The sequence below is a fragment of the Phyllostomus discolor genome, chromosome 12 (genome assembly GCF_004126475.2).
Source record: "Phyllostomus discolor isolate MPI-MPIP mPhyDis1 chromosome 12, mPhyDis1.pri.v3, whole genome shotgun sequence".
Taxonomy (NCBI): domain Eukaryota; kingdom Metazoa; phylum Chordata; class Mammalia; order Chiroptera; family Phyllostomidae; genus Phyllostomus; species Phyllostomus discolor.
Genome location: NC_040914.2, coordinates 40,158,233 through 40,184,265, shown reverse-complemented (window position 1 = coordinate 40,184,265; position 26,033 = coordinate 40,158,233). Strand labels below are relative to the sequence as shown.

The 26,033-nt window shown below is 44.5% G+C and overlaps 1 protein-coding gene across 13 annotated transcripts in view; it reads right to left on the bottom strand.

The window, feature by feature from the left end:
* Nucleotides 1-26,033, bottom strand: part of AKAP13 (A-kinase anchoring protein 13) — a 223,929-nt gene that overhangs the window by 62,935 nt on the left and 134,961 nt on the right. For 9 of the 13 annotated variants that reach the window (XM_036013131.1, XM_036013126.1, XM_036013123.1 and 6 more), the window contains 4 exons: nt 12,143-12,218; nt 6,957-7,093; nt 3,244-3,614; nt 1,065-1,118 (listed from right to left, as the gene is read on the bottom strand). In XM_036013131.1, coding sequence (XP_035869024.1) covers nt 1,065-1,118; nt 3,244-3,614; nt 6,957-7,093; nt 12,143-12,218 — 638 coding nt within the window. Of the gene's footprint in view, nt 1-1,064; nt 1,119-3,243; nt 3,615-6,956; nt 7,094-12,142; nt 12,219-19,222; nt 19,828-26,033 lie in introns of those variants that run through there. The other 4 variants (XM_036013128.1, XM_036013129.1, XM_036013130.1 and 1 more) reach the window with 2 other exon arrangements.

The following is a 26,033-nucleotide window of genomic DNA, read 5'->3' as shown; positions in this document are numbered from 1 at the left end:
TTCAATTTTACCAGTTAGGACTTAATACAAAGTGTAAAAGTGTGCCTCCTCGTCTTCCTACAGAACATGACTATGGGTGAAACTCTCGCTGACGTGGCTAGGACAGCTGTATCTATATGCTACCTTGGACTGTACCCAGCAGCTCCTCATCTTCCAGAGTCTTTAAGCGCAGGGTTTCCATAAGTTCATACTAAAAGGGCTTTAATAGAGAGCCAGGCACTTAACTCTGGAATTAAAGGAAGCAGCCACTTAAAGGACACAGTGGAAAAGATCATCACTTGCCTGCTTCTCCACAAACACCTTCAGCTAATGTTAAAAATATCTCTTTATAAATGTCTCCTCCTAGGAGAGGCTAACCGAAATCTAACAATCATTTCTGGATTGGTAAATGTTTTTCCAGGCAGTGGCAGAAAAGGTCACTAAAGACTTCTGCACAATAAAGCAGAACTCAGCCTTTGAAAAATTTAAAGCAAATCAGTGCTTTTTGAGTAGAAATGACTTTTCAGCTTATAACTAATTTTCAGCTGCAAAATGTTACCTAACAAAAAACAGTGAAGGAATTGAAAAGTGAGAGGGCCCAAGAGGCCAGCGGGTGCGTCTTGCCGTGACGAGGAGCGACCACATCGCCCGGGGAAGGGAGAGCGGGCGGCCCAGGGACACGGACTTCCAGAGAATCATTGAAGAAGGTGTTGAAAATCTTTTAGGGCCTGTGTGTGCAAGGCTCACATGTATTTCTGCTTCTTCTCTACCCCACTTTTTTTTTTTTTGCAAAGGAAGAAAAAGTCCTCCCTAGGGTATTACAGAGGCACAGCATAAACATTTCTTCAGAATCTTCTGGAGAAAGTTGGGGAGACCCTGTTATCAAAACCACAGATTCGAGAAACCATTTCCTAGGGAACAGACAATCAGCAATTAAGTACCTATATTCTATTTGCTCAAAGCAGATGTAGCCTTCTTTCAGAACAGCTGTTTAATCATGGAATAAGCAGAATAATGAGATGCTTGTTAGTATATATATGCTCAGAGGCAACATGGTTAGTCCAACAAGTTAGTGAGCTCTGTACCTTCTCCTATGAATGGGAGGCCTCCTGACAACATCCCCCAGAACACGCATTGAACTGAAAATGAATGGTGGGAGAGGTCAGTGTCGCGGTGAAACACGATGGACACGAACGCATGACACATGCAGACATCACCCTGGGAAGAGACACAACCCCCGAAGAGAAACCGTACAGTCACTCAGAGGACAGGGAGCTGGGTTCAGTAAATTATCAAAGTATAGCGATAAGGAGAAAGAAAGGCCATTCAAAACTTTCCAAGAGTTTTCTTAGCACCTGAAGTTCCAGCTCACACCACACGCAGATAATACTGTAAGAGTTAGTCAAACCAGTTAAAGTGATGGCTGACTCTCCTCCCATTATCCGCAGAGGCACTGTGGCAGTGGTGAGGGGTAACCCCAAAGCTACGCTCCAACAGGGGGTTCCATGACAGTAATATGTGGAAAGTATAAACGATGTAGATGATAGGGTTCTAGTCTTAGTGCAGTCAAAACAGCATTATGTAATTAATCTTGGGCAAACCATTTAATCTGAGCTTCAACATCCTCATCTGAGCCAAATGATCCATAAAATCCCATCTAGCTCTGAAATCAAGGTCATGGCAAAGGGATCCATGGTGGGTTAAAAAGAAAACTGGTTTACATATAAAATACACCTGTGTTTCTGGACACTCTTATCACCTAAAGCAAGAATGTCCTGCTGTAAGGACCATTCCCTACATCCTTATTTTACTTATTGGTGTGAATGCTTTAAAGACAAAACAAAAGCAAAAAAACCCCCCAAAACAGCATCAATAAAGCTGAAAATAAAAAGCTTTTAGAAATTGCTTTTTTTTATATAATCTAGGTGGTCAGATGTAAACAAAAAACTTCCCAGCAGATAAAGCAAGTCCTGCTTTTTAAGGTAAGCATTCTGAACTCCACCCAAGAACAAGTAATCAACATGGAATCACAGAAAGAGCACTTGACCTGGAGTCCAGAAAGCGGGGTCCTGCTGACCTTGGGAAGGTGTGACTAACTGTGTGCCCCAGTCCCACCTGCAAAAATGGGGTGAAACGATGTGCACGAAATAACGTGCTATTAAAGGCGTCTGAAAGGAGCGGCGACTAGGAAAGTGAAAGGCATTCCTGTGAGCTCCACGAAGGCAGGAACTCGGGCTCGTGCCCCTCTGTGTATGCAGAACACAGAAAAGCCTGGCATGCGGGGCACGCACAGTATATGCTGGCTGAGTAAAGGAATGAGTGAGTAATCTCATCAGATTACACGTACTTATAGAATCAGAGCCAAAATACTATAAAGAGGTCAAAAAAATTTTTTAGGAAGCGATCATTGCTGCAGCGATACTGTTCATGCGAAGTGCTTGAAAACAAGCGTCCACCTCCGCCACTAGCTCCTTTGCCCCTTAAGAAAGGCTCTGGGGTAAGCACACCTCTGCACACCCAGCAGGTGCCATGGCACGTGCTCTTCAGAGCTGGAACCGTGTGCTTAAGTTCACCCAGGCAGCCAATGGCGAGCTCCCAAATCCCACCTATCTCCCACAGACTGCTTCCCAACCGAAGGTCGGGAGGTCTATGGCTGGGTCACAGTCACAAAAGTCCCCAAAGACTGGATGACACATGGAAAAGCACCAATAACCTAATGATATTCAACAATGCTGATAATCTGTTGAGGACATACTCATAATCTAGGCTTTGTCAAACCTTTCTGCATTAGAAAGAGATGACAATTCCTGTGATGCACTTTTAAAACTTAGATGTGTTCAAACCATATGATTTTATGTTTACAGTATTTTTTAATTTAAAACCGACAAATTATTCTCTCCGATATTTCGCAATCTATGAATTTCATTAACGAACCTAGCATGAATACATGTTACCACTGATTAAACACCTGCTATCTGACAGACTTATCTTCCTTGTAATATTTACTACAAATATTCAGAATGGCAGGTGTTTTACAGATGAGAAAATTAAAGCTCAGAGGGGCCCAGTGATTTGCCCAAGGGTATCATCTACAAACAAAGGTCTACAGCTGGAGTCTGAACAGTGGCCTTCCGGATTCCGAGGGCTATTGTGTTCTTCTATACCACAGTGCCTCCTCAAATCTGGTACCAGTGACAGCCCCAAATCAGACACTTCTCAGGAACAAGCAGACAGAGGGAGTCAACACGCAGCCTGGTGTCTCACCTCCGGTGGTTCATTTCACCATCGCTGGCCGCGTTCTTGCCAGGCCCCCAGCTGTGCCTCCGGAAAGGGGACAGAGAGCGCATGGAGCTCCTCAGCACAGAGCAGTTCGCGGGCACCTCGGTGATGCTGTCCATCTCCTCCTCTTCCATCTCACCTGAGCCGGCAGGTTCACTCTCACTCTCCCGACCCTCGACCCCCACCCCAAGGCTGGAGAAGCCATCGAGAGACTGCGGGTCCCTGGCCCTGTTCACACTCGATATCTGGGGGAGGGACACATCACTGCCGTGAGACGAATGCCGGTCCAGGGAAGCTGTGTCATCGGTGGAGGAACTGGATCCGGTGATGTCACAGACCGACTGCTCCTCCTCGGGCTGTCATGGGGAGAAAGCACAGCTGGTTGGAAAGCAGGACCAAGCAGAGCGCCTCCTTTATGCCTGGCTGAGCCGGCGGCTGGAAGTCCGTTAATGTTCCTTTTCTTACGGAGGTGAAAAATCTAATTCAGGTCAGCGCCTGCAGTCAGCACCACCAACTGAAATGAAGGGATTATCTTTTGGCCATCTGCTTCAACACTAGAAGTGTGTGTGTGTCTGTATGCACCTGACTCTGGGTACTCAGCCCAAGGAAATACAGTAACTATCTCAAGGAAATACCTGTACTCCCATGCTCAGAGCATTACTCACAGTTGCCGAGATACGGAAACATCCTAAGTATCCATCTACAGATGACTAGATAAAGAAAATATTAGTCAGCCTTCAAAAAAGAAGGAAATCCTGCCACTGGCAATATCATGGATGGCCCTGGAGGGCATCATGCCAAGTGGAATAAGCCAGACACGGAAAGACAAATGCACATGATCTTACCTATATGTGGAATCTAAAAATGTCAAACTCAGAGCAACATCGAGCAGAATGGTGGCTGGAGGGCAGGGGAAGTGGGGAGATATCAGTCAAAGGGAACACACTTTCAGTTCTGAGACGAGTAAGTTCTGGAGACATAACGCACAGCACGGTGGCTCCAGTTACTGATAACGCTGCAAACCTGGAATCTCCTGGGCGTGTCTCAGGTGCTCTCACTGCACACAGCAAAAGGGTGACCACGGGCTTTATTTCACCTCTGGGAAAAGAGGAAGCACCTACCAGTATTTTCTATGGGCTTCGATTAGCCTTTTGGATAACAGGGTGGCCCAGGTCACGTATTTTATGATCATACTTTCTTCCTGCCCAGAGAATCTCAGGATCTCTTTTTGCTTTAAAAACAAAAATCTCAATTTTATGTGCTGAGATCTTAGAAACCAGCCAATATCCGTAAGAATAAACACGAAGCTCATTAACACTCAACAAAAAGTCACAGAGTTTACCAGGACAGAGAAGGAATGAAAATATCAGGTTAAGACAAACAGTTTGGGAACCAACACTGCAGGCTGTCTTACAGGGACCACTGTAGAGTCGGTCCCACCAACGGTGGCAGGAAGTGACCCAACACACCACCCATGCTGCAGTGGCTTTCCTACAGACTGTATCTCAGAGAAGGGAGCAGAGGGCTGGAGCCTGGGCAGAAACTCAGACAAGGCTGATGTGGCACAGCACACATGTGGGTGACCAGCGGCCAGACCTCTGAGGAAGGTGCTGATGGCCCGTCTGCCCCTTCTGCATAAATCGCTGGCTACTAAAGCAGGTGTTGGGAGATTGAAGGCAAAATCAGAGCAAATGAACAGATTTCTTCTATTTCCTCAGGAGTACCATGAGGATAAAAACCCCCACCTTACAAGGTTGCCACGATCATAAGTGAGATCACACGCGCAGAAAATTCAGTTCAGTGCCCAGTATGTACTAAGTACTTTGAAAATAAATATCAGCCGGTCTCTCTCCTCTTCCTTTCACACGTAAACCCTTGGTTTTAATAATGCCAGAGAAAACATTTATTGCAAAACCTCTACTGGTCACAAACTTTGGGAGAGAAGAACCCTCCAGGTCTCCCTCCGAGAGGCCAGCAGACATTCTGGTGAGGGCACAACAAGGTCCAAGTGCACCACCGTTTCTGGTTTTCCTGGGGCAGGCTGCTATGAAATGTAGGTAAGACTTAATTTGGGGAGTAAAAAAATTGTATCTAGTCATCTTGAGGGAAAAAAAAATTGCTAAATCTAGCAGTGGCCACTGATATGAGCAATCTTGTGAATGCTTTCGGCAGTCTGAAAAGGCAGGTAAACCAGAGCAAATTCTGACTGCAGAGCTGGGAAGATCATTCCGTTTGGTGGGCAGGCCCAACTGTAACTCTGCAGAGAGAACACCCAGAGACAAGGCGCCACGCACGCGCCAGGGAGCGGCCAGTGTTTCTTAATGAAGACTTCTCCATTTTTAAAAAGCTTTTCACTATGAAAATTTTCAAACATACAGAAATGTTTACCAAAACATGGCGTAGGTATCCATGACACCGATGACTCAAACTTAAAGCAGGCACTCACAGATAATATCTAACCTATTTATCTCAGACAAAACTGATTTACTTTCAGAGCCGAACCTCTGCAGAATGGCATTCCCCTGGGGGAGGTGGGGGCGGGGGGGAGATTTTAGAAGTCTTCACAGATGAAAACCTCAAAATCACAGTGGTAAATACCCAAGTTCTGTTACTTAAAAAAAAAAAAAGTCCGATTGCTTTCCCTCTTCCTAATAACTTCAGAGAAGGACACACCTTTCCAGCGTGTGGATTTTTTACTTTACGGAATCCCTTGAGTCAACAGGTCCACAGTCCGTGATGAGTGACGGTGACCGGAATCCTGACGCGCTGCAATCTCTCCAGGGGCCTCCAGAAGATAATGAGCACAGGGAAGAGGAACAAGGTGGAGAAGGGCTGGGGAAGGCCGAATGGACACACGAGAACCGCCGGGACGAAAAAGTGTTTGAAGGTGCATTCACAGACTTAAATACGTTCTGGACCAGAACCCAGAACCTTTAGCCTCCCAACTTCTATCAGGACTTTGCAACACAGCATCATCACATGGTCCTCGGACAATGGAATCATCCACTAACACAGCTGCTCCCCAGCTGCCACAGCGTGTCTGCCCCTGCCCACTCCTACTAAGACGCCCACCTGTGGGGAAGAACTGAGTGTTACTTCTGACCCTGTGGTGGGAAAGCGTTCTAGTTTTCTTAGGAAACAAAGCAGAACTCCCTGCAACTGGGTGCGAATATGAGCAAACCGCCCCCACGTCCTGGCCTCTTACAGGCCCTCAAATTATACGAAAAACACGAGGTGATTCATGCGGATGTGCCTGGCCTTTCACTGGCAAGAAAGCTGGGGCTCCCTAGCAGAGATCTAGAAGGTTCCAATTAAGCAGCGTGACATCACCAAGCTCAACAGTGAGCTTCACGCCTAAACACATTAATCAGAAATGACTCTGTGGTTAGTTTACACACATGACATCATAGAGTCTGAGCCATGGTCCTTCCTGCCCACTGAAAAGCACTCATTGTCATCTGACTGAATTCACTTCCACTTCTTGAGTCTTCAAAGCGAGTGGCAAAACTTGCATGTACCCAGCCATGATTCTGCAGAAAATAAAGGCCAATGTCTGTTTCTAGGCCCCTTGGAAACCTGGAGCGTCCTGCCCTGAAAGGGAGCTTTTACACTTCTCTCGGATCAGCTAAGAGCCAGAGAGAAGCCCTGTAAGGTTGGCCGGATGACGACCGCTGGCAAGAGTGGCAGAGGTTAACTACCTTGGAGAAGACGATGTTGTCCACTTCTTCAGTGGGCGAGTGGAAGAGGTCGGAATCACTCCCAGATTCTCTTTTAAGTACGCCTTGCTTGGGGGCGCACTCCCTGCCCAGCCCAACATCCAGGAAGTTCTCACATTCTGAAAAAGAAAATTTATTCATAAAAAAAAATCAGTTTCTTTTCATTCCAGCAATCAGCCTTTTAAATCTACTAACCAACCTTCCTCCTACACCCCTTCTTTACTAAGAAGCTGTAAAGGACACAATCAAATTAGCAGCATTCAACTCCTCAACTCTGATTCTAGGTTGATACAGCTACTACACAACCACCATGAGTTTGTCATGTAAATGACAGGTACAAAAAGATGAAATGATTTAGACCCACTGTTCCATCTATAGTTAGGTAATCAAATGGAAATCTTTTCCTCCCGGTAGTTAAGAGGTTTTTATTTCTTTGGATATCAAAATTGGAAACTATGTGATAGGGTTTGTGGCCAATTTGTTTTGAGTTGTTTCTGGAAACTTGTTACTTTATCAAGACACTGAGATAAAAGAGGGGAAGCATATCGAATAAACATCAGTGTATTAAACTATGGGTTCAAATGAGTAAGAACAGAAATGTGATTACTTAAATTTCTTATACCGAAACACATCTGACAGTGGGGAACACCACGCTGAAGAAGAAAATGTGTCATCTAGCTTCTGTTTTCAGCTCAGTAACTAGGACAGGGACTGGAGTGCCAGACAGAGGGGCTCCAACAGAAATACTACACTGGTGCATCCAGGAATTCTAAAGACTGACTATATTAAAATCAGCAAGGAATTTAACCCATTCTCTCCTAAGACCTTTGTAAACAAATGGACATGTGACCTGTCAGCACCAGAGTCATAATGGCTTGCACACGATGAAACCAAAAACCCAAAGAAAGTCAGAAGCAGGCAGATATCAACCTCCTTCAAGAAGTTTTGAAAAGTGAAACATCATCTAGTTAGCATTTTTTATGTGTGCTTTGGAGACACATATGCATGTTCATCACATCTGTAGGTGCTGCTGTGACGAGGCACAGGGGAGATCACCCGGCTACTCGGCAGACAATGCGAGGTGATGGCACACAAAAAACACTCATCGTTTCAGGCTCCATTAACAGACCCGAATCCAAAATGAGGGAAGGTCTGCCACCGGGTGATGGCTGTGCTGCACCCCCAGCATTGGGCTTGTTCCTAGCTAATGCTTAAATTACAACACAAACAGAAGCACGTGCGTGGGAATGAGGTCACAGCAGTGCAAACACGAAACCCGCCCGCCCGCTGCTAGAGGAGCGGGAAGAAAACGTGTCTGAGGACGCTGCTGCTGCTCCTCAGGCAGAACAGACCCCGCAGATCGGAAGGCGCAGGGCCTCACTGTGACCGGGCTGCTGGGCAAGGGGTTGGGTCTCGTAAAGGCCTGAGTGTTGCTGCAGCAGAGGGTCTGGAGCAAAGGCTCAATGACTGTGTCGAGAGGTTTCTGTGGAGAAGGGGAGGTGTGGATTGGACTAGACTGCCCCCAGTGTAGTCTCTCTTAATTCTTAGAGGGCATGTGACGACAATGAGTGTGTACATGTGCACACACTAAGGAAAAGAGGAAGTTGTTTTGACCTAAATTAACAGTTGAACATTAGTGAATTATTTGCTCTGGATTAGTTAGGAATCCTAAGGAAAGGAAGAAAGAGGCACCATATTGGGATAGGTCAGGAATCTCGTGGCAACAAAATCACTTTTTCTAGTACTTAGGCATTTGACTATGTACCGGGGAATGTGCAAAAAAAGAGGGGTTTAGTGTGTGCATGGGAGGTTACAATCTTGTAGTGGAAATGAACACAGTAAGAGGTAATTTCAACACAGAAATACACAAGGGATACCATGGGAGGTCAAGTTGGGCCCACAGATTGATCTGAAAATGTTTCAGATAACGAAAAAAATGACATCAGTTCATTCTAATCTTGGTGTCCAAACTGTGTCTGAGTGTGCTATTTCTGTGGGAATAGCCTGCCTTTTCCAGCTGGAAATGGTGGGCGTCTGAGGGTCCTCTCCCACACGCATTTCAGAGTACGCACTACTACCTCAGGTGGGGCTGGTGCGTATGAGCTTTCTACTTCTTCCATGCTCGGAAAAACCCAAAACTCCACTCTGTGGCTGAGGGGAAAATAGGGGGCTGGCCAAGGAAAGAAAAGGCTGTCGCAGCAACTGTGCCGAGCCCCGGCCGGCCAGCTGGCAGGCCGACAGACCACGTCCAGATTCCGACAGGAAAACACACCAGCTCAAGACATTTGGATGGAAAGTTCACAGGGAAGATCCAGACTCGCCCTCGTAGGAACGTCTCGCCCAGAAAAGGGGTCCAGGGACCACAGGGCCGACCGCCCGAGTGCGGGATAAGGGGTTGCTGCGTGACGGAAAGGTGACTGTTGAGACGGGGAGGAGGAGGGGGATCGTGGGAACCAGGAAAAAGGGAAAGCGAAGGGCTTTAAACCATTTTGAAGCCCCACAAATGGGAGTGGGGGAGGGCAAGGACAAAGCTAACCTACACGCCAATGCACATGTGTTGGTAAGTTTTCAAACCTAGTAAAATCTTTCCTTTTTTCTGATGAATAAAAGAGAGCAGCACATGAAGGGGAAGAGAAGGCTGGGCATTGGCCTCAGGCTTAAGACTGTTAATTCTAGGTCTGATTACTTATTAGCAGAAACATCCCAGGGAATAAGTAATATTTACCCCTTGAAGACTCCATACCTGTGAAATGAGGTGACAAGCACCTCCCTGAAACAGGTGCAGTGACAGTTAGAAATCATCTGTGCAGACAGCACCAGAACCCTGCCCCTCAGCACAGAGCAGGCGTGGGATAAACACGCCCAACAAAGTTCAGGCCTCATTAACCACTGATGTGTGCTTCCACCAGCACCCAGTCAGGACGTTACCTTGAGGTGTGCCAGACCTGTTTTATGACCCATAAATAAATGTCAGGAACTTTTGTGATCTGAGCCATTAGTTTTTTAACAGCTAGCAAAATGTGTACTTTTAAAGATGCTATCTAGTCATTCAGGTATAAAATTACATGTATGCAAACAGATCATAGTTGGGGAAGGGCAGGAATGTACCAGTAGCACTCACTAGCTTTGCTGAACCCTGCTAATCATAATGTAATCTTGTATTTACTTATCCAGAACTTAAAAATATACCAAGTAATTTTAAAAGACATTCTTTCATTGGGCCTAACACTATTGCTGTCCCAAGCTGTGCTCAAGAAGTAAAAGAAGGAAACGTGTCTAGAATTCACAAAAAGCAATGCCTAAAATAAAAAAACCTCATATCTGAAGTTTAGAAGCATAGCCCAGATACTGGACTTTGTTAAATGGAGGGTCAGAAAGAATCACTCTAAAACTGTCAATATGTTCGGGCTGGAGTATGGAGGGGGCCAACACAGTTCATGCCCTGGGGAAAGGCTCGGGGGCTCAGAAGTTCACTTATTTCATGAGTTAATTAAACGGCACCAAGTGGAGAAACATCCTGTGAGCATTCAAATGGTGAGGCAACCCCACTCAACCTCCCAGAGCAGAGAGTGCCATTGCCTGGGAGGTTGGGAGTAACTGGACTTTTAGAAAAAGCCCCAGCTTATGGAATGGAATAAGTAGATATTTTAAAGTAAAAGATTCCAGGGGGCTAGATGAGGGAGTGTCAGCCAAATCTGGGAGCAGGTCAATCGTCATATGTAGAGACCCTAAAGACAACTACCGCAGGCTCACATCCTTTCACCTCTTCCTCCACGTGCGGCAGAAGCAGAGAAAAACACTTTCCACATTTGTTCCCAGCACTTCCTACGGAGTAAACTCAGAGAGCTGAGAATCAGTAAGAAACTGCTCTGGAGATAGAAGTGTGTCTCTCAATGTAATGCTACGGCAAGAGAGTCACAGCTAAACTACTCCCAGAAAGCCCAGTTGGAGGCTCAGTAATTCCAAAGCAGTTCAAGTTTGGGAAGGTGAACAGGAGGTGTTTTTGTTGGGGGAAGTGGACGTAGGGGCCCAGAATGCAGACAGGCGGTGTTCCCATGGCAGCTGCAGGGACAGGCAGTGGGACTCAGCTACTCACCGCGGCACGCGGACGACACCCGCCAGTGGGAAAAGCTTTGGAGATCAAAGACAACAGAGCAGGAAGACAGGAGCGACCACGTCTTTGTCACAGCGAATTAGTGACTAAACCTCGTAAGCAGCCGGGACACCTAAGCACCACTAGCCACGTGCTGTGTTACTACCAAGCAAGGTCTTAAGAGCATTTTACCCTCATCAGTTGTTACTAAGACCTCATGTTCACTTAGGGAAAGACTCAATTCCTGACAATCCTCCCAAAGCTGGCTGCACAGGAGAGGAACCAAAGAAGCTTTTAAAGAGCTTGACGCCCAGGCCACACCCCCAGCCCAATTACAGGAGGATTTCTGGGGGCAGGACCCAGGCATCAGCGTATCTTAATGCTCCCAAGACACATTTCTTAAAAAAATGTCATTCTGGAATGTAAAGCTCTTTTTAATTATATTTGATATAAAATACTATGTTAGTTTCAATGTACAGCATAGTGACTTGATATTTATAGACCTTACTACGAAGCGGTGACCACGAGAAGCCTAGCAACCAGCGTTACTGTGATAGTAGTGACTGTATTCCATGTGCTGTACATGACATCCCCATGACCTCCTTGACCTCCTTATGTTACAGCTCTGAGTTTGTACCTCTGAATTCCCTTCACCTTTTGGTCCATCCCCCCCACCGCAGAACCCTGCTGAGATACTTTTAATGTGCAGCCAAAATTGAGAGCCACAGTTTAGTCCTTAACTGTGTATGTATTTGTGGTTTTACCAGATTAAGGCAGTGTTATCGCATGGACATGCACAGATGCCTTCACGGATGAATGAACAGATCACAAAATCCCACGTGAGGCATTCCTACTAGTTTAGGTAATTACATGTGCTCACTGTCCATCGTGACACAGAGTGCCTACAAACCCAAACCATACCCACCCCCGTCCCTCTGCTTTATTGCATGCCACGCTGAGAAAGGACAGACCCCAAACCCAACAGTCTGCTGTGAGAGTGCGGCTGCGGCTCTAGAGCAGAGATGTCCTGGACACAGGCTTTTGGGCAAACCGGAAGTGGGCACTCCCTGCTTACCTGGGCTCTGCGTGGGGGGCAAGAGAGACGGCGCATCCGCACACGGCTCTATCGTACACCAGCTTTCTCGGTTTATCTGAGGACAAAGGGAAACAGACAGTGTCAGACAGAGAAGTGATGTGGGATTACTTCTGCAAGAATATCTACTATACCATCACTTCATTTTTTTTCTTTAAAATTTTATTGAAAAGTGGGTAAAATTATTTTAAGAAAAGATACCTTTTCACAATTGAATTAAGGTAACCGACTGCTTTTAGGAGATGATAAGAGTTAGGCATACAAACGTAATTTTTATTGCATTTAATATAATTTTTAAAATCATCATTAGAGACTTTTGATAGTCTTCTCCCAGTAAGTGATAGAACAAGTAGACACAAAATCAGTAAGGATATAGAAAACTTGAAAAACATTACCAGCCAATTTGATGCAACAAACACATACAGAACACTCTACCCAAAAATAGCAGAATAAATCTTCTTTTCGAATACTCATGAAAGACAGACCATATTCTGTAGCATAAAATGAGTCTCAGATTTGAGGATTAAAAGCATATACAGCATGGTCTTTAGTTTAAACAGTACTAAATTTAGAAATCAGAATTAAAAAGATATCTGGGGGAAAAAAGCCAAATATTTTAAAAGTTTAAAAATTTTTTCTAAGAAGTCCATGATCTAAGAAGAAATCTTAAGGAAACATTGGATATTAGTTAAATATTAGAAAATATTTTGAACTGAATAAAAATAAAACATTATCTATAGAATTTGAGATACAGCTAAAACAGTGCTTAGAGCAAAATTTATAATATTAAATCCTTATATTAGGAAAAAAGATCCCAAATCAATAATATCAATTACCACATTAAAAAACTAGAGCCCTGACCAGAGTGGCTCAGTTGGCTGGGCATCCTCCCACAATGCAAAAGGTCGCTGGTTCAATCCCTGGTCAGGGCACCTGCCTGGGTTGTGGGTTTGACTACCAGTCAGGGCATGTGCGAGAGGTAACCAACTGATGTTTCTCTCCCTTTCTTGCTCCCTTCCTCTCTCTCTAAAACTAAATAAAATCTTAAAAAAAAACAAACTAGAAAACCAGGGAGAACCAGCAGCAAATAGGATTTAAGAAAAGATACAAAGAGCAGAAATCAATGCAATGGAAAACAGAGAAACAATAAAACCAATAAAATCAAAATGTGGCTTCCTTGAAAAGATCAATGATATCAGTAAAATTCTAGCTAGAATGACCAAGAAGAAAAGTTACAAATTATCAGTATCAGAAACTAAAGGGGGGCATTATTATAGATCCCATAGACACTGAAAAGATGGCATAGGAGTATCATGAACAACTTTACTGCCTATCATTCTAACCCATACTAGAGACCTTTTCCTTAGACATTTCTGGGGGGGGGCATAGAAAGCCCAAAGGCGTATAAACTGAGGAAGGAAGAACGGCCCTGAGTACGGACGTGGTGACACATCTGCTCTCAGGTTACTCTCTCTTCTCCAGAAAATGACCCCTAAGACGGAGGCGTTTACGTTAACAAAGAAGCGGGTTCTTTGTACTACCAGCGTGCTCCTTAGCCAGCTCTGAAACCAGACTTGGCTAAAGATTCCAATCACCAAATTAGGATTAAGAGGCAAAGGAGGAAGAGACAATAATAGTGCTGAAACTGCTAATAATTTGAGCTTTAAGAGGAAAATGGAGATGATAATTATGAGCCCCTCTATCCAGATTTCCCCCTGATGGAGTCTATTAGTCTAATACGGGATCAGCAAATAAATGAATGTTTAAGGGAGAGAAGAGTTCAAGATGATTCACGCATTTTGTATAACGAGCAGCTCAAAATGAGGAAAACAGAAACTCCGCCATTAAATATCCACATCTTTTGGAGGGACAAGTTACCAAAACAGACTTTCTGGCTCTGACCACATTCATGAATCTTTAGCCAAAAAACAAAGTCAGTCTTGTGGTCACAGCATCCCCGTGATCTCCGTGACAAGCAGTGCATGGACACCACAGGTATCCCGCACCCCCAGTTCTGGCGAGGTGCAGCGCATATGCCGCATGGGATGAGAGAAGCTACTTCAGAAGAAATGCCAGACCCCCCCCCCCCCCGCCCCAGCATTACGTTTCATTCCCTGGGACCCCTTGTGATTACATAAACCACACCCACATCGTGTTCCCATCAGTCTGAAAATAGAGCTGTACATATTTTCAGTGCACAGGGGATCTGCCTTTTGTTTTTGGCAGCGTTTCTGCTCCTGTTTATATCCGAACATCCTAATAATACAGCTCATGGTCACACCCAGCCTTCCCAGCCATTGCCCGTATTTACTTCCTCTGCAACTGTCTCAGGAGATCCAGCCAGAGTTCCAAGGCTGAACAAAAGGAAGCAAAAACCCACCATCCGGACACAAAAGCCAACATCTGAGTCAAAGTCATTTCAGGGAATCAGACTGTAACTGAGCAGATGGTGTAGCTGTCTTCCATTCTCAGCCTCCCTATCTTTGGATACAATGTGGAAGTCTCTCTGAGCAAGCAAACTTTTCAAAGCACGTATATTTCTCTGGAAAATAACAATGAAGTTCATTGGCAAGCTGCTACTCCTGAGCTTTAGGGAATGAGGCCACATGGCCTGCCCAAACTTCATGAATGGGGCAGGGGAGGTGGGGATGGTCCTCCTCTACAAATGCTTTCATTTTGTGCACATGAAACATGGTTGCAAGTCTTTTAGCCACTTATCTGATGCTCTTCACTACTAGCTACAAAGTGTGTGCTCAGTAAATCATCAGTAACATGAGGAAGCCAGTACCCCAAATTATAAAGAAATGCCCCCTCTGTACTAAAATCAGTTTAAATCAGTAGTTAATCCTAGATTCTGACCCTCTTCTTCTTGGCATGCTAGTTTTAACAAATTCCTGGTCCTTGCTATCCTCTTTTGTGAAGAATGGTCTCAGCAATGCTTATCACAAGTTACCTGGTGATCTGCATGGGGGGAAGGTCCTGTCATTCACTAACTTGGGAGGTCAGTACTAGCTTAGTGAAGGGTGCGGAGGGAAACAGGCTAACAAAACCCTTCCATATCCCATTTGAGCATGTGATTCATCATTACCAACCACTCATGCTAAGAGTGCAAAGCCATGCAAGCATTAGGAGAGAGTAACCAAGGGAATGCCACATAGCGAAGAAGAGAAATGACATGTGTGTACTTAGGGGGTATGGAAGGGTTTGGGGGTATGGTGGGCGACAAGGAATATGATTAACGTATTGTGTTACTATTTAGAAAAAAATTCAGAAAGGAGGTAAGATTTGGGAGGCGTTGAGGGTTGACGATGGGAAACAAGAGCTAATCTGAAGACAGAGAGCAATGTATGCAGCCTGAGGAAAATCTTAAGGCCTTACTTAACGCAGAAGAACTATCACAAAACCAGCTATACAGATCTGGCAACAAAGGGACCAGATCAGAGTGCAGAACAAGGTGACCGAAGTATGGGTATGTAACGCAGGATGGGAATTTCGAAGCTAATCTTCAGTGGATTATGAGGATGCCAGTGGGAGGGACTGAGTTGTAAATGTGGAATACCAAAGTGACACCTTCCAAATCTCAATTCTGCGATTGCTGTCGTACTTCACCTCTGTGATCTTACTTATACCAGCCTTATCAGTACATCACACACAGTTTACATAACATGATGTGTATGAATGCTTACTCAAAAATCTTAAAAGATTGACTCATTCAATTAACAAATACTCATTGAGTATTTAATATGAATTAGGGACCTTGCTCTGAGTGCTTGCTTAGATATATTTAATGAACATGTGAAAAAATCACAAACTCCTTCATATAAAAAGCCAACTTCCACCAATAAAAGTGGAGTGAGAACATATACATGAGAATTCAAGTGGCAAACATACCCAATACCATAATTTTTTTAATACAGTTTTTTTATTATTTTTTATACAATCTTTTTTTAAATTTTTTTATTTATTTATTTTAGAGAGGGAAGGGAAGGAGGGGGGAGAGAGAGAGAGAGAGAGAGAGAGAGAGAGAGAGAGAGAGAGAGAGAGGGAGAGAAACATCAATGTGCGGTTGCTGGGGGTTATGGCCTGCAACCCAGGAATGTATCCTGGCTGGGAATCGAACCTGGGACACTTTGGTTCCCAGCCCGCGCTCAATCCACTGAGCTATGCCAGCCAGGGCTCAATACCATAATTTTTAAAAAAACACTGATTAAAGATACTGAAATTCAAAATGAAAGATAATTGGAGAATACTTCTGACCAATTTTTAAGAAAGAATTGCAGGGAAACGCCGGTACACCATGTGACAAACTGAAATTACAAGAGATCGTGCACCTGTCTGAAGTTTTAGAGAAGGAAGTCCTTCACCAAGAAAGAGGTGATTAACTTGTAAGGCTTCTTCCAACACAAAATGCTTAAGATAGAAAAAAGCACATTCATCTATGTAAATAAAAACTGATACACACATTCATGCAATAAAATGAACTGGTCGGCTCAAAGGGAAGGTCTAGAATAGCAAGAAAACACGTGCACTTTGAAAACACCCAGATCTGGGGGTGCATCCTCTCAGCTATTACACAGGAGCAATGGGAAATTGCTGACTATCTGAATCTGGTTTTCCATATGCAAAATGAGTCTAGGAATGTAAAAATCTGACGCCGGTATCTCATGTCCATCCACTTCTTCCCACTTCAGACCACGAAACCATCTAAGCATGCCTGGACCACCACAATGGCAGCCTCACGGGTTCCCACGCTGCCAGAGGGACCCTGTGTCAACAGGAGCTGAGAAGCAATGTGCCCACACAAAGCAAACCCCTCGCCCTGGCTGCGAAGACCCTGCTTTTCTAGGTCCCACTTCTGCCTCCAGCCTTCTCTTCTCTTCCCCACCAACTCAGGATGCTCCTGCCACAATGGTTCTGCCGGTTCTTTCCTATCTCAGGGCCTTGTATTTGCTGTTCGTTCTTTCCCTTGGGAGAGCAAGCACATTCTTATCCTGTAGAGATCAGTATTTTTTAATGTCAGCACTTGAGAAAGATTTTATCTCAAATACGTCTTCCCGCTATTTCTCGCACAGCTCGTTATTTCTGTCCCACCACTCACAATAAATCGTACTTTATTTCTCCCTTTATTGCCTGTCCTTAAGCGATATGAAGATTTTCAGGAATCATGTGTCCCTTGGACTTAGCACTACACCTGACATCCAACAGTCATTAACACTGATCCCATGCTGGAAATGGGTTGTTTTCTGGGCTCCTTGTGTATACTTATTTGTTTAAAAAAAAAAAAAGTCTACTGTCCGAGAAATGACATTTTCTCTACTGAAAATCCTTTATTTTTATGTAGTAGGCAGTTTGGCATACACCAAGATTCATCTAAAAAAACCAATGATATCCTCCACGAGCTGTGGCCTTGCAAGAAGAATCGCATCTTTGTCACTCGGGTCATCTCCACTCACCACGGCCCACAGAACCCCTAAGCTCTGCATATGAGAGTGGGGGAGTCAGCGGCTGCCAGACAGGCCCTAGTGAGGCGAGCCAGGCCTGTCGAAGTGCTTCGTCACAACCGAGGGAGAGCATGCGCGAGGCCAGTCCGCCTGTGCGACGCAGCCCCTCGAACAGGCTTCCCCGCCCCGTCGGAGCACAGAGTTCTGCATGCTGCAGCATCTTAAGATGCATGCTATTCCTCAGGATACCTGGACTGAGATTTCCTAACTCCCCTCCCTCTTTTCCTGTCCCCCTAGACATGTAAAATCATTGTTGGGCATATGAAGGTCCTAAAAATTTGGCTCTCCTAAATATATGAGGACAAAACTTTCAGAACAGTGTGATTTCAAAAAGGGTATCATGTTTCAGAGAGACTAAAGTGAGTAATATCTTGGAACGCGTTCGAAATGCCAAGTTGCCAACGGCTGTCAGTCTAGGCCTGGCAAGTCCAACCACCGTCTGACAGCGACGGCAGAGGGGTAAGGACACCACCCCCACCAATCACAGCCCCTGGGCTGAGCCCCTCGTCCAGCACGCTCTTCACTGGCTCCGTGGTCTAGCCTTCTGGGTCCATTTCTTGGCCTCAGTGGACCAATGAAAAAAATTAGGGGGTATCCAGTAATATACTGAATTGATAAATCAGTAAAAGAGCTCCATTATTTCCTGGACCAGCACAGTGCATTACCACATTGCCTGCACTTCCCCAGCTCCATATGCTCCCCAGCTCAGGTACTGAGGTTCTTTTCGGCATCTCTGAAGCACTTGGTAGTCTTCCAATTTCCCCTGCTTTTGCCAGAAAACTGCTAAACTTCCAAAAAGCAGCCCATAAGTCATACAATATTCCCAGACTCCCATCCTATGACTGGAGGAGTTCTTACTAATTTTAGGCTGAAGGATGCTTCCTTGAGCAATTAGCTGGCCCTCGTCTCCGCCCTCATCCTGCCTAGACACCTAACACTGGGAAAACAAACACAGCTATCAACAGAGTCCGGGCCAGACCCGACAACCACGCACACCAAGCCGAAAGGACCACTTCGCCACTTTAATACGTGGATTGATTGCAGAAACTTCCAAAGGAAATAAATGTTGTCTCTCTTTCCCCTAAAGAGCTGTGAGTGAAGAAACAACAGAAAAGGCTCAGACAAAAGACAGAGAGAGAGACTAAGAAACAGGGGCAGCGAGAGAGAGGAGAGACTGTCGGAGAAACACACCCAGACAGAGGGGGCTGGGGTGGGAGGGGAGTGGGCGGGGATGACGGGGACAGAGGGACAGACGGAGCAACTTTCAAGATGAATTTCTCCCTCTGAGATTTCCAAGAGTATGAGGTCCTCCTGAGCATAAGAAGGCATTTTAAACAACATAAAATGACATTTAAACCAATAGTGACTCAGTGCCAACTCTCAAGTCCCACTGCTTTTGTTCAGATATCCCTGTAAGACGTCACGGATCCAACCACCGTCCCGCAATGCTCACATATACTTCTCAGCCCTTCTCTCAGCGCAGGTGGCCAAGGGCCCAGCTACTGGGCTCAAGAGAAAAAAGAGCCAGAGAGCCCGGCAGTGTGTCGAGCACCCCCCTTACCTTCAGCAGCACCACATCCACAGTCCTGTCCACCTTGGAGATGTCACAGAGGCTGTAGCGTCTCTTGTGCCTTTCATACATGTTGACCAAGTGCAGGCGAGAGGCAACAAAACACAGGAGAGGTGCCCACTGGGAACTCGGGGGGCCAGCGTACTCACGCTAGTCCAGAGTTCCAAATTCCTCACGGCGAGCTGGAGGAGACCTGTGCCTTCCCGGCTCCTGTCTCTATGAAGCTCTCAAAGCGTCCAAAAATGAATTAAAAAGAAACCAAGCAGGATCCAACTCCTAGAACTGAGCGAGAATTTTTCTGACAACTTCAGAGCACTGGGATGATGAATTTATAATTCATACTATAAACAGTAAATGCCTCCTGATGCTATACTTGTAGGCAGAGCTTGGCTGCAAGAGAAGCACACGCCACTTCCATCACTGGCGATAACTCCAGCAGAAACATAAAGAATGAACCGGCTGAGCATAACGGCCAATGCACGTGGGGGGGAAACCAAAGCAGGCAATAAAAATCCAGTACGGACTTCGTCAGGAAGAGAGGGGAAAATAGGGAAGACAACTGTATTTCAAAGGAATGACATTTTAAAAAATCCCATTAGATTCTGTTGCATTAAAAAAAAAAAAAAGACAAATCAATTTTTTTTTCTTTTCAGGGAAAAAAAAGCAGCAGCAACAGCAGCAGCAGCAGCCTAGAGATTCTGTCTGAAGTAAAGAGCCTTTCCAGTTTGTCTTGCTCACCAGGCAGTCGGGCTTGGTTCTGATTTAAGTTGAAAATATGTAATGACAGCAGAGGAAAAGGAGGAAAAAAAGGCCCCTCCTCCTGCTCTCCTCCCTCCCTCCCTCCCTCGCTGCTAGGGCGCTGGCCCTGCCCAACCCCAGCCCCCTCCCCGCTTTCCCCTCACTCTCAAAAACGTCAGGACTTGCCCTTTCAGCTCTGGACCAACAGCCTTGGAGCTTTGAAAACCTAATTGCAGTGGTGGGAACATGATTCACCCACGAAGGAAGGGGAGAAAAACAAGGCTTCCTTTTCCAACCCACTTCCTCCTCCTCCTCCTCCTCCAACTGCCCCCGATGAAAAAGGCTCTGTCAGGAGTCCCCAGATGCAAAGAGTGCTTTGATGTCAGGGCAGCATGGTAATAAAAGGGAGGGGGAAGTCACCCTAAACACCACAGACACATACAACACGCTTATCTGTCCCACCAAGTACAGAAAATCGAAACTACTCAAGGCACACACTGTGTCTCCTTGCCAAATGCAAGCCAATGATTTAACATGAGAAAAATGTTAGCCAAGTATTTCAGGATTGTGTCTCTAGGATCCAGAATGTCTACAAAGGTGTCTGACAAGGTTTAAAAATCATCAGTTGTTCAGCTTTTTTTGGGGGGGGGCGGGTGATGAATGGAAGGGGGCTTTAAAGAAAATTAAAGAGGAAAGGAGTAAAATGAATGGGTACGTGTCAACACTTTTTGTGACTAAGAAAGTCACCTGGCTGGGACTTCGCCCCCTTCAAAGCTTCCATTCACACGAACTGAGCTCTGTACGTGCCTGTTACTTCATTGGCCTGTTTTCTGCTATTTTGAGTCCCTACCCTCTGGAACATTCTCAAGTGCCAGGCCTATTCCAGGATTCATTCTCTCACTTCAGACATTCTCTCACTTGGGTTGAAAATTATTTGGGTGAGAAAGGAGGAACAGAGGGAAGCAAAGGGGGGAAAGAGTGGAGAAAGAGAAAAAATAAGTAAGGTTTTCTCCTACGAGCATAAGGCTGCTGATTTCCCTCAAGCGTCCAGGAGTCCTGGCTGGACCTGGAGAGTGTGAATGAGGGGCTCAAAGACCACGACAGAAAGGAAGCAAAGAGAAGGAATACCTGAATTTCTGCCGACACTGCAAGCAGAGCTGGAGAGGAGGGTGTTTAGGAACTGCATATACAAGGGGAGTAGAGGGTCTGATGAGTCACCATTTCCTCAGGCCAGGCATTCAAGTGGCTAACTAGCTCAAAGGAGAGAGACGCAGCCAGTCCTGCTCCAACCCAAGCATCTTCCTCATCTGGAACAGCTGCAACCCACCCAGGGCCTTTGACTCCCCACCCCTCACTGTTTCACCGGTGTGGACAGCCTCCCCTTCCCCACATGCCCCCGGGGCCCCGGGGGAGCCTCGGTCGGTGACGGTGATGTTACCAACATGTACACTGAAACGGGCTGCTTTTCATTACAGTGACAATGGAAACCAGTAAAAACAAGAGGACTAGAGACACATTAGAGAGTTGCAAATAAAAATCTTGCTCAGGCTTACCAAAAGAGTGGGAACCTGGTTAGCAATTGACAAATACTTTGAAACTATGTGGTCTAAGGCACAAATCAAAAGATCCTGCAGGCTGTAGTGTATAGAATAAGTACTAATTTATTATCTTTTCTGTAGGAACTTTCACCAAGCTGTAATTCAGAACGCTCCCTCCTCCCTACATGGGCACAAAGCTGCCTCCCCTCCATCCTCATATGGTTTATCCCTTGCTGCCGCTCCCTTCTGTCTTAATTAGATTCGAATGTTTCCTGCTTCCAAGGTTCCCAGGCATCTCTCTAGGGATCAGATGCTTTAATCACAATAAAGCCTTTCTATGCCCAACCTCCTCTAACTATTGACTTAAATGTACATAATCTATATTGATTTTAACAGCTATTTTGTGCCCTGCAGTGAGGGCAAACAAAATAACAAGGTCTCTGTCCTCAAGAAGTTTATGCAATTAGAGAGGAATCTGTCTCATAACAACATAATGATCCGAAATGGCCTAGATTACTGTTTTGAGACGTATAGATGAACCTATTTCATTTCTGACTGTCTGCTGGCTTTGTGCTACAGGCTGCAAATGTAGACTTCTTGCTTTTTCTGGACCCATAAACATATTTAAATGATTTAGAATTGTCCTTACGTATTCTGTTCCTTCTTGGAGAACAAAATGCTCTGGGTGGGGAAAAAAGTCTGTTTTTCTTTCCCCTCTGGATCTGCTCACCACTCCCCGACAGAAGACAGACTCTGTAGTCCTGTGCTTTTGCTGCTGATGTGACAATTCCAAGTTTTTATCAAAAACATCTGGAACCACTGAACAGTTATTCTGTTAGAATTTTGAAACACCGCAACCAATCGTTTTAAATCCAAGCTAGAGCTGAGAGTCACAAATTTTCGTTTTGAGAATGTTTCCTCTTTCCCTTAATTTGGGGAACTTGTAGTAAAAAAAAAATATATATAAATATATATATATATGTATGTATGTATATATATATGTGTATATATATGTAATATATGTTACTTACAATAATAGTTATTTAGGAAATTAATTGCATCTTCCTTCTCTCCGTGTCCTCCATCCACTCTCCATCCACAACAAGGGGTCCCAAATTCTAAACAGAAGCAGCCAGTGCTTCTAGTCTGTTCATACCACAGGCCCAAAATATGTTCTTAAAATTCCAGAAAATAAAGTACACAAATATGTGTGCATTATAATTGAACTATAACATCATTTCTGTTCATAATTAAATTTTCCTTTGGTTTATCTGATTACAAGACCTAACACCTGACCCAAATTATTTAACATTCTTACAGGTCGCTTCTATTTGGCTCCTTTTGTTCCAGTTAGGGCGGAACTCTGCCCGAAGTCCCAGAGCACAGTCTCTGAGTTAGGACGCCACCTAGTGGGTATGCTGAAGATCTCCACAGAACACTCAAGGCTGGGAAACCAAACAGCAGCCGGGTGACTGCGCACTGGTGAAGTGACTCACCACTGATTAATTTAGTCTCTGCAGGGAACACCTGGTAGTAGGGTGAAAATCAGGGATTCTTTCCATTCCTGGGTGTGCCACTATCTACCTAGTAACCTGGGATAATTACTTTGACCCTCTGGAGTTAGGTTTCCGAAACTGAAAAATTACAGGGTATGGACACTGGATCATACCTGAAATTCCTTCTTGATCTGATACCATCGGTCTGTGACTAAGAAATCTTTACTACCTGCTGTACAGCTCCTAGGATGCAGGTAGATTCAGAAGAAGAAGAAGAAAAAAGGAATTGAGAATTTGCTCAAAACCTGGTGTAGAAACATGCAGTATAATTCTTGCATAATAATATCTGCCATCTCCACTTTCCACATGAAATGAGAAGGAAAGGTCTACCCCAGTTGACAATCTTCCTTAATCCATGATTTCACTAATTGAAGAATTGGGAGTCACCCTGAGTTACACATTTGTTGCCAAATTGACTAGAATATAGGTGAAACACTAGCTTCCACTTGAGCAACTCCAGTCTGCTTAGAGTAACAAAATGTGTATTGCAGGGGAAAAAAAAGCTTCAGATATGATGTTGGAGTCCTTGCGAGGAGAAAGAAGAAAGTTATTTACAATGACTGAAAAGGCACTGTTTCCATCAGGGTTTCCTTTTTAATTTCGGCGCAGGTGTTCAAGCACTACCGGTCCTGGCATTTCATTGACTTGCAGATTTGGAGGTCCCGAGGAGGTTAAAAGAGTTAAAGGAGAAGAGGAAGACCTAAGGGGTGAGCAACCAGCAGCTCTTGTCAAATCAGCAGTAGACAGCAGCAAGCAACTCCACTGCTTTATCCCTTCATCGCCTTTGCAAGAAGAAACCTTAAGAACATTTAACTGGGAGCTAACAATGGCAAAAAAAAAAAAAAAAAAAAAAAAAAAAAAGATGGAAGAATACAGGGGAAAAAAACCACAAAGCTTTGAAAAGGTCTCTTCCCAAACTTGTGCTCCTTACAGGAAACAAATCTCATGGAACAAGCCCACAAATGTTAATAAACTTTAGTAAAATTACCAACAGCTTGGTGGAGCAGAAGGAGGGAGGAGAGAAGAAAGGGAGACAGCAGAAGCCTTGTTTCAGTAGAAAAAGTAGTGACAGGATTGTTTAATGTCTAGTTAAGGTCTTCTGAGGCAAGATTTATCAAAAACACCATTTGCTGAGTTCTTCCTGTTGGTAAGGTGCCCCCACATGTACAATTTCATTTACTCCCCACGAAAAGCTGTAAGGTGAACACTGCTCTCTGCAAATGAGGGGAAGGCACAGAGTTTACGTCAGCTGTGCAAGGTCACACAACTCATGAGACCAGTGTGCACTACCCTTCAGTTTTGTAAATCTATCTTTCCGCCACATGTCTTATTTTGCCACTTGAGAATTTCCCAAACTTAAAAAAATAAATAAAATAAAATAAAATAAAGCTATCACGGAGAAAATGTAAGTTAAAATTTAAGGAAAGAAAACTTAGAATTCATTACTCACATCATCAGTATTCTTATATTTGATTTTGTACAAATGTCAAAGGATAGAAAGGGATGTTCTTTTTTTCAATACAAATGACAAGTGGTTCTTAATTTGAGAAAGTATAGCTAGAAAGTATGTCATTAAACACACTCAGCTTTTTTGTCAGCATTTCATTAAACTGAGATTTCAGTTTTTTAACCACTTCTGTGTCCAGGGACAAGTTCACACTGTGCTGTCCCTTGGTGCTGCGCACTGGTCAGACTCCAAGGACAGGGCAACAGGCACTTCTCCTGTTTCTCTCGCAGAGTGCCCCACACACCCCACGGTGTTTTAGATGACTAGCTGATTATACATACTCATTTACAACCAATCATAACCCTGACCAGATACAGTTAATTAAACAATGAGAGAAAATTTTGTCAGTGTTAATATACACAAAAGGCAAGTAGCCTAAAAAGGGTTTCTAAATTTAAAGGCTAGAGGTCCTGGCTAGACATGAAAACTCACTTTCAAAATAACCCTGTCCTAAGGGAAATCCCATATAAAATAAAAATATATTACTTTAGGAAATTACTTCACTTATTCTTGTTATTTTTGACTTCATGGCAAAAAGAATAGCTCTAAGCACAGTGAGACAAGCCAAAAAATGACTCAGTTTCCCATGGACAATTTCCCTCACCCTCTAGGCGAACACACACCACTGTACAGTCATGCCTTCCAAGCAATGCAGAGGACAACTCACTCTGTTTATCAACTGTCCAAAAGACAAGGCAAAGGAACAGAGAAAACTTTGTCAAAACAACAACAACAACAACAAAACCCAATTTTTAAAACACTACCTCCAGTTCAATGTTGACATTCATGTATCCCCAAAAAGTTAAATTTGGTTTTGTTCATTAATTTTTTGAAAGATTTTATTCATTTATTTTTAGAGAGAGGAGAGAGAGGGAGAAAGAGAGGAAGAGAAACATCATTGCATAGTTGACTCTCACACAGCCCCAACTGGGGACCTGGCCCACTACCCAGGCATGTGCCCTGCCTGGGAATTGAACCAGCAACCCTTTGGCTTGCAGACCGGCTCTCAGTTCATTGAGCCACACAAGCCAGGGCTGGTTTTGTTCATTTAGAGACCACTATTTGGAACTTTATTTGATCACTTCACTCGTGAGTACTAAATTCAAATCCAATCATTTTATTCAATCCGATGGTCTAAAAGGTTTTTAAAGAAGTACAACACAACTGTGTTTACCTCAGGTTAAATGTCGAAATTTGTTTTGGAAGAGTTGTTGCCAAAAAAAAATAAGTGGAAGACAAGGGAGCGGGGAAGGAGAAATGCCCCTTTACTTGAACACGTACCAGGGAGATGTCCCCAAAGGGCATGTCACATGCAGGGATGACTGACTGTACAGGGACTCTGTTTACTAGCCCAGCAGTTAAGAGGAGGGACTTTGGAGCCAGTCTGCCTTGGGCAAGTTACATAACCTTTCTGTTCCTTCGTTTCTTGCCTGTAAGATGGGAACAAAAATACTAGAGGCAAT